Source organism: Eschscholzia californica, unplaced genomic scaffold (assembly GCF_041429995.1).
Source record: "Eschscholzia californica isolate CP2 unplaced genomic scaffold, dmEscCali1.0.p SCAF_4, whole genome shotgun sequence".
Classification (NCBI taxonomy): Eukaryota; Viridiplantae; Streptophyta; class Magnoliopsida; order Ranunculales; family Papaveraceae; genus Eschscholzia; species Eschscholzia californica.
This window is the reverse complement of record NW_028238461.1, coordinates 12,601,788-12,613,966: the sequence shown is the minus strand read 5'-3', so window position 1 is coordinate 12,613,966 and position 12,179 is coordinate 12,601,788. Positions and strand designations below refer to the sequence as shown.

The window sequence follows — 12,179 nt, the reverse complement described above, 5'->3', positions numbered from 1 at the left end:
CTTAAACATCATATTTTTTCTTAATTTGCTAATTTGTTGAGACATAAGATCTCTCATCTTTTTATCTCATGTATTAAAGTAATTCAAAAAAATTTAAGTTTAAAATATTTTCCTATAATGTACCCCATTAAGAATATTTTTTTATGTTTGATTATTTTTCAATTGGTATAATTAGGGAAGAAATAAAGTTTTGATTTCTTCAAAGTAGAACGAATTTATTATTTAATAATTCTAAGATTTAGAAAAATCATCACAAAATCAACCTTAGGTTATGTTTGTTATCTCTCACTTTCCGACTCTCACACATCTAAATCAAAATCTGAAGTTGAATCGTCTGACTTAAATTGACATAAAATCAACCTAAATCAGTCATTCATAGAAATCAGACATGATAAGCCAACAAAAACAAATACTCCAGCTTGCTACTCGTGTCAATTCAGACGGTGAGTCAGACTTCACATCTGACTTTGAAAATCACAGACAAACACTACCTTATTTTACTCGTCTTTGACTGATTCATTTTTAAATTATTCTCTACCTTTCCGCCAGTATTTAAACGTTCACTTAGGCACCAAGAAATCTCTCTCTTTTTTTCGCACTGAAATGAACCTTCTCTACTTTCTCCTCAACCCTATCCGCACCAAGAAATTCTAGGGTTTCTTAATCAAATTAGGGCTTAAAAGATCTCTCCAGTGGACGTAATTTCATCATCTTAGCTTCCGATTCGTTAATGATCAAACAGAACAACTAAAACGGGTATGATTTTCATCTCACTTCAATTTTCTCTATCCAGATTAACTGATACGAAATTGTAGGATAAGTGTTTGTTGATTTAATTAGTTTGGTTTATATATTTGAAAATTGGTGATTGTTAGGGTTATTCTGAAAAAAAAAAGAGAAATTTTATTTATTAGATATTTGTGTTTTTTTTCTTGGTTTGGTTGTTTGGAAATTGATTTAGTTTCTATTTCCCCTATTAAAAGTTAAAACCCTAATTTTGTTGTTGTTATTCATGGGTAGGGTAAGAAAGAAGAGGAGGATGAATAAGATTAGTTGTAGTGGAGATGATGATGGTCATGTTAATGGAACCCCTAGTTTTAATATTCTTGGTGATGATATAGTGAGTGAGATACTAAGTAGACTATCATTGAATAATCTCATGGAAGTCATGTTGGTATGTAAAAGATGGAAATCCTTGATTAGAGATGATTCTGAATTTGGGCGTTTACATTTCGGCCGATCGGAAACTCCAGCAAGTATTAGCACCCTACTTTTTACTTCAATTCCGTTGAGAAATACTGTCTTCTTCAAATTCGGAGATGAATCAGCTGTGGTTCCTAGAGAATTGGATTTGGGTCTGACTGATCTTCAAAATATATCGATGTTGAAACCCATAAATGGGTTGACGTGTTTTGTTCGTAATGATGAAGGGTCTGTTCTCATTTACAATTTCACGACAGGGGTAAGAACATCGTGGATCAACACAATTACAACAGCACCTATTGATTGTAAAGCAATTGAATGGTCTTACGGATTTGGGTTCGATCCAACAACTAACAAACACAAGGTTCTCTGTATCTGCAAGAAATATAGAAAAGGAAGCCCTTCTAATCCTTTCCTGACGGAGTTTGATTTCGTTTGTGAGGTATTGACTGTAGGTGACAATGTGTGGAGAAAAATTGATGAAATTCCACCACTTGAAATCGCTGGCGAGTCTCTTTATGCGAATGGTTCGATATATTGGACAATTAATGATCATGACCATCCCCGTCCAAAATTCATGTTATCTTTTGTTGTTGGAAGTGAAAAATTCAGGGTGATCAATTTCCCTAATTCCGCTGGTTGGCCTTTACAGTGTTTTCATTTGGTGGAGATTGATGGGTGTGTAGCTCTCTTAAACCGGCCATCTCGACATGATTCTGAGAATTGGATCACCTTGTGGATTTTTAATGATGATAACAATGACGATGAGGAGAGGAGCAATAAGGCTATCAGTCGTCGATGTTGGAAAAGAGAGTCGATAAAATTGCCTTTTTCTTGGAAAGGAAAACGCTATTTTGCTTTTCAAGCCATTTCGGGTACAAACCAGATAATCCTGAAATCCTTTGATGTGCCGGTAAAACTTGACTCTTTTCATATTTATGAAAGGAACAGTAGGACTAACGAAAACGTTGAAGTTACTGGAGTCCCTGAATTGGAGGCACCTTGCTTTGGTTATAATATTACAACTTTCAGGCAAAGCCTTTTGCCTGTTAAGAACAAGCAGATACAGATGCCTGAAGTCAGCCAACCGCAGGAGATGGAGTCAGTAGGAGATATTGAAAACCTTGCTATCAGTTGCTAGATATGGTAAACTTTTGATCATCTTTTCTTTTCTGATCTACATTTTTGAGGTTGATATAGGTTATATGAATAATTCTAGTCATCCATCTTTCCTATTTTATGTGGCGAAATGTTATATAAACTTAACTATTACTTTTGAATGCCAAACGTTATATGTTTTAATTTCAGTTTGGTGTATTTTCGGTATATACTAGTCCACCGTATTTACTTGCAATCATTGGAGACATATATTAGAATAATACAATGCCCTTTAAATGAAACTATAAGTTTTATACTTTATTACTTATTCAATAGGTGTGGCTTCTAACAGTACTTCTAAGTGGAACAAGGACACACGAAGATCTAAGTGCTAATTCTTTTTTAGCATTCCCAATTCAAATAGTAATCTGAATAATCTTCATGTCTAATTTACTTGTTAAACTTTGCTATTGAAATCGTTTAATCCCTTGGTGTTTTATAACTCTTCAACCTGTTGACAACAATGTTCAAGTTCTTCCTTTGTTTTCTTCTTTTTTTCTACTCTCCTTTCCTTTATCTCTAACTTCTTTGTTGACACGAGATTATCCGTTTTGGACTTCGATTATAGTAAGTTCAAACTGATTGGTCTCGTTTAAGAACAAAACATATGATATATTTTGTAAAATGCAGAAAAATAAACGAATGTGATTGGACCAGGAAGTATTTTGTTTTTAGCTCTTTTTTCTACTTTTGAGTGCAGGTACCTGGCAGTGGTTCGGTTCGGTTCGTTTCGTAGGTAACCGGACATATCTGATATACAATCTTAGTTTTAGATTTTGAAGGAAGAATGTTGTCTGTTCAGAATAGGAAGCAGGAAATAGAAGCAGATTTAGTCATTTTCGCTGATGATTACAGTTCGGAATCAGTTCCGGTAAGTAGCAAATGATTCAGTACTCCTTTTTTAGGTTAGGTAGGAGTAAATGAGTCTCTTTGAAGACTCTATTATTGCTGCACTATTCATACATTTTGAAAACATAAAAATATAGCATACTTGGTACATTCAAAGGTGAAAACAGAGAACCCTAATTGGAGTTGTGGAAGCTTTACTCTCTCTCTCTCTCTCTCTGCAAACAATTTCTTTTCCCGAATTTAAGACTAAATATGGGAAGCTCTCTTTTGGATTATATGTTGGTAATACCTTTTGAGATTTGATACTTGGTATTTTTCTTTTGATTAAAGAATTTTATGGTTTTAAATAATCCTCTGTGAATTATATTGATGCTCTGTTTCTTGGCTTACCGGCCGAGTGTTTATTATTACACTCTGCTAAATTGGTGGATCTGAGACAGATCATCCATAGCAAGTCAGCAATGACTTAGATGGTGTTTGCTTTTTTATTATTCCATCTGATTTGGTTGAGTCTCACTAGTTATGGTCAGGGGTACAATAGTCATTTAAATTACTTCCGATAATAGACTGCTATATTGAGACTTATTTACGTCTGATTCGAATAAACCCAAAATCAGTCTGAACGGCCATTCATATTGGTCAGCACTTCAGATGCATGAATCATTTGAAGCTAATTAAATTGAAGTTGGGCTTAATTGGTCCGTTCAGCTAAGTCAGATCTGAATTTTACAAAATAAAAACCACCTTGTTGATATGATAATCTTTTCATACTGAAAGGTAAGTTAGCATCTGAATAGGTACTTAAAAGATTGACAACCTATTTACAGTAGTATATAAACCCAATTTGAAATAATAGCTATCAGCTCTTCTTGATCTTCTAAAATGTGCCTGTTTCTGAGAAATACGTACTCTGAATTCCGCTGCTATTCTCACGAGCTTCCGTATTTGAAAGCTCAATCCCCTGCAAACCCATGATTAGCAGCCATACATCAGAAGCTTAGATTAAAAACCTAGATCTGTGCTGAGAGAGAGAGAGAGATGCTCACTTGGACGGGTGTAAATGCTAGGCTCTGAAAGCAATCCTGAGGTAGTATTACCACTTCAATAGTGCTTCTTCCCCTTGAACCTGAAAGCAGTAAAGGGTGAGGATTTGGTTAACGACCGATGCTAGATGTCCATAGTTGTGAACTTAGTAACTCTAGCAAACAGATGTCGGAAGGCATGAAATAGGTTATTTGAAAAATCAGAACGTCCTTGATTAAGAAATCAGATAGACTAAAAAGAAGAAAAGTCGAGAGTAAGAAGAAAAATAGTTTTTTAATCGAGGCGAGGTATTCTTCTTTCCTTAAGACAATTGACGCCCTGTATAGTACCAAACAATTACCGGCTCTGGAAAAAACAGAATTCCTTTTGGAGTTCATTTGGGTCCTATAAATAGGTTTCGAATAGACACATACATTAGAGACATGGTTGTTGGTTTTAGGGACGCATCTGTTGAAAAAGCAAAGTGATGGTTCACTTATTTAGCAATAAATCATGTCGGCTGCGATTTGGGCGATCAGATCACGCTCAAAAGCACGGAGGAAACACCTTCCATTAGATCGATCATACATATGCCGAAACTAGCCCGAAATCTGAAGGAAATCAGCCGTTGGATGGAGATTCGGGATGATGCAACTCCATGCCTAAAACGAGCTTGACGCGATCCGTTGGATCTGGTGCGTTTGCACGGAGCAAACGCGAGCCGTCCGATCTGGACGTGTTCGCTTGTCCTTATTGCGATTTAGTCCCTTAATTAATCAATCTTCGTCCAAACTTCAGACTTAAATATCTCATTCATCCGGAATCGGATTCGAGTGACTCTTAGCTCAAAACTTAAGAGCTCGACGAGATGAACGTAATGTCGCGCTTCGTTTCTAAGTTTGACGATTTGAACCGGTCTGAAATCGGCTACGATTCCAACAATCCCCCACATGAATGAGTATTCGAGAATTCCTATCATGCAGACTTACTAGACTGACACACTGACACTAACAGAGGTTAGAGGCGGAATTTCGCTGCATCGGGATAGATAGTTTGCGGCTTTGAATCTTTTGTAGTGAGTAGCCATCGGGTTTACAAAGACCTTAGTGAACTATGTCTTGAACTGGGTCCCATGAGTTGGAAACCAACGAGTAATTATCACAAAACTAGCTCCTTACTTTCAAAAGTTCTTGGTTGTGTTCATTTCGGCCCTGAACAACTTGGTTTTCATGTGTGTTCTAGAAAAGTCGGTCGTTACGACCTTCTCATAGAACCGACATCAGTTCGCACACATATAGGTCATCCGTAATAAAGTATCATTACCTCACGTTAGAATCAAGTCTAAGTTTTCGGATTCATTAAAAGCTTAACGCTTAACCTCTCAATGCATACAACACTGATTTCATCCTTGGAATGGGTAATAGATAAATCTGTTTCGGTGTTACGATGGAGTCAGTATATAACTTTAATTTTCCCGTTGAACCTACATCTTGATATCTCCAGTCACATACATAGGTTGGGTTTCCGTTATGAATTTACTCATTTATTTTAGGCAAAAGTCTCATTCCCCTTGATGCAATTACTAACTCTCTAGGTAACCTTTATGTAAATGGATCTGCTAGGTTATCCTTAGATTTGACATAATCCATTGTTATGACTCCTTCTGAGAGTAATTGCTCTACGGTGTTATGTCGTCGACGGATGTGTCGTGACTTACCGTTATACATTTTACTACGTGTTATTGCAATAACTGCCTTATTACCGCAGTGTATATTTATTGCAGGCACCGACTTAGTCCATATAGGAATATCTTCTAGGAAGTGTCGCAACCACTTTGCCTCTTCTCCTGCTTTATCCAGAGCAATGAGTTCTGAATCCATTGTCGATCGAGCTATGCATGTTTGTTTTTAGGATTTCCATGATATGGCCGCCCCGCACAGTGTGAATACATATCCACTGGTTGACTTGGTATCATTAGTATCTGAGATTCAGTTGGCATCTGCATATCCTTCTAATACTTCAGGATATTTGGTACTCCGTCCGTCCCATTTTGTTTGTAGTTTTGGGGAAATCAACTTATTAAGGATTGTTATTTATTGTTGACAAATATAAAGACTTTTTCTAAACTACCCACACGTAATATAGAGTATTTCATTAAATATATCATTGGTAGAAATGTAGAACCAAATAGAACCTTTGAATGTTATTCAAACTAAAGGGTAGTTTTGGAAGTTTCATCATTTTAATAATTAAATGAATGTTATAAAAGGAAAGTGAACAAACATTTTGGGACATCCATAAAAAGAATAACAACCAAACAAAATGGGAGAGAGGGAGTATAGAATAGCCCATACTCTTTAGACTGTCTCAAATGCTTGAGTACCCTTACTATAGCAGTCCAATGTTCTTTACTCGGATTGCTAGTAAAACTACTCCTTGACCACGGTTTTTCATCAAATGCACGGTCGGATCTATCGGCGTCCGAGCCAAACTCTTATCATTCTTGCTAAATTTTTCTAGAATTTTCTCAACGTAGTGAGACTGAGATAATTTTATTCCAGAAGAGCTTCTAGAGATTTTTATTCCGAGAATGACTTCAGCTCGACCTGAGTCTTTCATGTCGAAATTCTTCGAAAATATTTGCTTAGTTGTTTTTATGACATCTTTATTATCTCCCATAATAAGCATGTCATCTACATACAAACATAGGATTACACATCCTTTCGAAGTGACCTTAGTGTAGACGCACTTGTCACACTTATTTATTTTGAACCATTTTGATAACATTGCTTGATTAAATTTCAAGTGCCACTGTCTAAGAGTCTACTTTAAACCATATAGCGATTTTACCAGCTTACAAACTTTCTTCCCTTGGCCGGGTACCACAAACCCTTCTAGTTGAGTCATTGTAGGGATCTCTCTATATGTATCTAATACATCTAGTTGCTAGTGATGTTAGCGGAATCTCAAACATCTATATCTTTAACACTAGGTTACCGGGATCTATACATGAACATATCAATGAACTAGAATAGAAAGAAGATTACCTTAATCGCTTTCCCACGAACTAAATCCCGACTAGTGTTCGGAAGATAAGAGCCCCAATTGTTGCTCCTCTACTTGAGACACCGAGTGTATAACTTGAACTCCCTCCTTTCAGTCAGCTAGGACCTTCTTGAAGGTTGAGACGAAGAACTCCTTCTTCTTGACTAGATAGTAGAGAAAACTTATATTATCTCTCTCTCTCTGAGATGTGAATACTGAACTCTTTTCAGTTGACTTTTTTCTCCTCAAAAACCACACACACACACACACACACACACACACACACACACACACACACACACACACCTTGTTGTATGTTCTTCTTCTTTAGGTTGTCTAATTAGGTCCTTATATAGAAATCCCTAGAATAGGTAATAGACCCAAACTAGGATTACTAAAGTCCAATTATAAGTATTTTCCCAAAACACCCTGTACCCCTTGCTTAGGTCGGCCATCACATGGCCGGCCCACCTAAAGCCTCCCCGGGTCTTCTTTTAAGACCCGGATGTGTTCGGACTCCTCCGAACTAATTGGTCTTACCTATAATGGATCCAATCCACTCATATGTCATCCAGTCACTAGTTAATTCTCTCAGTTCAACCCATCACTCTTATGCGTAATTAAAATTAATCAAATTATTTTAGTATTAAATTAAAGATGTAATTTAAAAATATCAAACTAAATTTAACATTTCTTTTCAAATAAAATTATGAAATTTATTTAAAATTTAAGATGTAATTTAAATATTAAATTGAAGATGTTCATTTCAAAAGTAGCGAAGTAAATATGTTATATAAAAATATTAATGTAATTGTGTTTATTCAAAATTCATTAAAAATGTGAAACTGAAATTAAATTTATTGCTAAATTTACGATAAATAGAAGTTTTTTTTAGATAAAAATAAGTTAAATGAGATAGGAGACTCATGAGAGCATTTCTAGATGTTAATTTAAAAAGTATCAAAGTAAATATTTATTTACAGGGGTAGTTTGGTCTTATTAATAATAAATATATTTGTAATACTAAATTAAAGATGTTAATTAAAAAGTATCAGAGTAAATATTTATTTACAAATATTAAACTAACTGTGTTTATCTAAAATTAATTGAAAATCTAAAATTAAATTTAATGTATTGACAAATAAAAATTAAATAATATAAAAATAAATCTTACAGAATTAAGTTAAGATGACATTAAATTTAATATTATTTGACAGTCATGTGATGTCGAATATTGAATGTAGTAGTTAACATTAAATATTAACAGTTTAATTCAAAGTATCAAAGTTTAATTAAAATTGAGCATACATTTTTAATATTAAATATTAATTCATAGTATCGAAGTATTAATTCAAGATAGTTTTTTAAAAATTATTAATTCGTAGTATCAAAGTGTAATTAAAATTGATCATATATTTTTAATATTAAATTAAAGATGTTAATTTCAAAAGTAGCAAAGTAAATATTTTATTTAAAATATTAAAAGTAATTGTGTTTATCTAAAATTTATTAAAAAATGTGAAATTGAAATTTAATATGTTGGTAACAAAATCTGAATAATATAAATATAAAACTTACAAAATTAAGTTACGATGACCTAAAATTAATATTATTTGACCTTCATGTGATGTCGAATACTAAATATATTAGTAAAAATTAAATATAACAGTTTAATTTATAGTATCAAATTTTAATTAAAATTAAGCATGTATTTTTAATATTAAATATTAATTCAAAGTATCAAAGTATTAAATCAAGATAGTTATTTAAAAATACTAATTCAAAGTATCAAAGTTTAATTAAAATTGATAATATACTTTTAATATTAAATTAAAGACGTTATTTAAAAATAACGAAATGCAAACTAGAACAATGGTGAGTCTCAACATAATATAGAGGGGAGGGTAAAATGATAATTTCCGTCATTTTCCCACTCCAGACCTAAATAGAGATGATAAGTGAATAGACCTAACCCACAACTCCCCCTTCATACAACTCTCTCAAAAAAGCATCATAAATTTTCCATAGACCAAAAAAGCAACACGAATGAATATTGAATGACTTTATCAAAAAAAAAATGAATACTGAATGGAGACTATGACAATTTCAACAAAAAAAAGAATGGAGACTATAATTTTTGTACACAATCCTTTATTATGAAGCATATGAAATGGTATAAGATGTCGTAGTGTATACGAGTCATTTGTTTAATTTGTTACCATAAATGTGTTGTAATTCATTGAATAAGAAAGAGAGAGAGAGAGGGAGAGGGAGAGAGAGAGAGAGGGAAACCATTTAGAGAGAAAGCGATAGTTTTGTTTTTATTCGTAACTAAATGACCAGGGGGTGGTTTAGTTTGTCAAAGTAACCAAATGTCAGAGGTGAGGATAATTTGGCCCATCTTCCCACTCGAGACAGTATAAATAGAGATATAACTTAACAATTACCTAACCCACAACTTCATATAACAACTCTTACTCTCTCTCAGTCTCTCTCTCTTTTATCAATTACAATGTCGGTTAACGAGGATGGAAAGTTTATTTGTAAGAAATGTGAGTTTGAGAATAATAAAAAAAAATTTGAGGGTAAGGTGGTAGTGGAAGAGGTTGTAGAACATGCTAGGGCTCATGTTGAAGCAGAGAAGGAGGAAAAGGCTAAAGAAGAAGAAAAGAAGAAGATGCGAGCTCTAGTGGCAGTGGTAAAGGTGACATATATGTTTATTTTATTTAGTGATGGTTTTATGGTTTTATGTAATAAGGAGGTATATAAATTTCCGGTTCACCAAAGAAAAAGAATATATAGATTTCAAGGGGAAAAAAAGGTATATAGATTTCAAGAAAAAAAAAGTAGTAGATTTCAATATTAAATGGTTATATAGTTTTATTATTACTCTATATATATATATATATATATATATATATATATATATAGTTATTAAATGGTTATATAGTTTTCAAGAAAAAAATATATAGATTTCAAGGGGAAAAAAAGGTATATAGATTTCAAGAAAAAAAAAAATGTAGTAGATTTCAATATTAAATGGTTATATAGTTTTATTATTACTCTCTCTCTCTCTCTCTCTCTATATATATATATATATATATATATATTTTCGAGACTCTCTTGAGTCTGTATACTATAAAGGTATCTGCCCCCTGTTCCACAACTACGAATTTGATTCCCCATCCGATTATCCAATCTAACCCAAAACTCACTATATATATATATATATATATATATTATATATATATATATAGTTATTTTCCTAATAGCCCCTAATTTTGTGACCAGCTTCCTGCCTAGTCCCTAACTTTAGCAATAATTTCCGTATGACCACCTTTTCCGTTATCTTTAACTTTCTGTTACTCTCTCTCCTCCATCTCATTTTCTCTCTATGCCACATCATTTGAGCACGCCACATCATCATCATCATCTTCTCCGGCATGGGTCGCCGGTCGGCCAAATTCCGGCCGGCGACCTTCAAATTTTTTATTTTTAAACTCTCTCTCTACAGAGAGAGAGCAGACACATTAAAGGTCCGTTCACAGACCTCCAATGGGTCTGCAAACAGATCCATTGAAGGTCTGCGAACAAACCTTCAATGGGTCTGCTCTCTCTCTCTCTCTTTCTAAATCTGTAAAGAAAGAGAATTTTTTTTTTTTTAATTATTTTTTAGAGAGAGAGAGAATAAAAAAAAAATTTGAAGGTCGCCGACCGGAATTTGGCCAGTCGGCGACCCATGCCGGAGAAGATGATGATGTGGCGTGCTCAAATGATGTGGTAGAGAGAGAGGAAATGAGATGGAGGAGAGGGAGTAACGGAAAGTATAACGGAAAAAGGTGGCCATACGGGAATTATTGTTAAAGTTAGGGGCTATTAGGGAAATAACCCAATATATATATAGGGTTATTTCCCTAATGGCCCCCAACTTTGTGACCAGCTTCCCGCTTGGCCCCCTACTTTACGAAAAATACCCATATGGCCCCCTTCTGTTATAACACCGTCACTCTCTCTCCTCCATCATGTTTTCTCTCTCTGCCAAGTCACGCCACATCATCTGTTACGCCACCTCATCATCTTCTCCGGCATGGGTCGCCGGCCGACGACCTTAAAATTTTTTTTCTCTCTCTCTCTAAATTTTTTTTTTTAGAGAGAGAAAAAAAATTTTGAAGGTCGCCGGCCGGAAATTTGGCCGGCCGGCGACCCATGCCGGAGAAGATGATGAGGTGGCGTAAAAGATGATGTGGCGTGACTTGACAGAGAGAGAAAACATGATGGAGGAGAGAGAGTGACGGTGTTATAACGGAAGGGGCCATATGGGTATTTTTCGTAAAGTAGGGGGCCAGGCGGGAAGCTGGTCACAAAGTTGGGGGCCATTAGGGAAATAACCCATATATATATATACATATGATTAGGGTCCGTTCATGTTACTGTTCTTGTTCATAATCTTTAGCGGGTGTCCTACTTTTGTACTTTGGCACGTTCATGTTACTGTTCTTGTTATATAGTTTTATTTATATATAATTAGGGTTCGTTTATGTTACTGTTCTTGTTCATAAACTTTGGCGGGTGTCCTACTTTTGAACTTTGGCATGTTCATGTTACTGTCCTTGTTATATAGTTTTATTATTATTATTATTATTCTCTCTCTTTCTCTCTCTCTATATATATATATATGGTTAGGGTTCGTTCATGTTACTGTTCTTGTTCATAAACTTTGGCGGGTGTCCTACTTTTGTACCTTGGCATGTTCAGAGGATGATCCACTGCGTTTACGAAAGTGGTCTTCCGTTTATGAGAGTCAATTAAGCTTTTATTGTAGAATGACCATTACTAGAAGATTTTACCTTATTTGAAGTTGGGTCTCTTGTGTAATTTTTAGATTATAATATTATATGTTT

General features: G+C 34.4%; 1 protein-coding gene across 1 annotated transcript; it reads left to right on the top strand.

The window, feature by feature from the left end:
* The first annotated feature begins 416 nt into the window (after positions 1-416).
* On the top strand, positions 417-3,560 carry LOC147542804 (F-box protein At4g19940-like). Its single transcript, XM_086638494.1, has 3 exons — positions 417-756; positions 1,021-2,349; positions 3,062-3,560. Exon 2 carries the CDS (start codon positions 1,040-1,042, stop codon positions 2,342-2,344), a length of 1,305 nt encoding a protein of 434 aa, XP_086494620.1. The 5' UTR covers positions 417-756; positions 1,021-1,039; the 3' UTR covers positions 2,345-2,349; positions 3,062-3,560.
* The last annotated feature ends 8,619 nt before the right edge of the window (positions 3,561-12,179 follow it).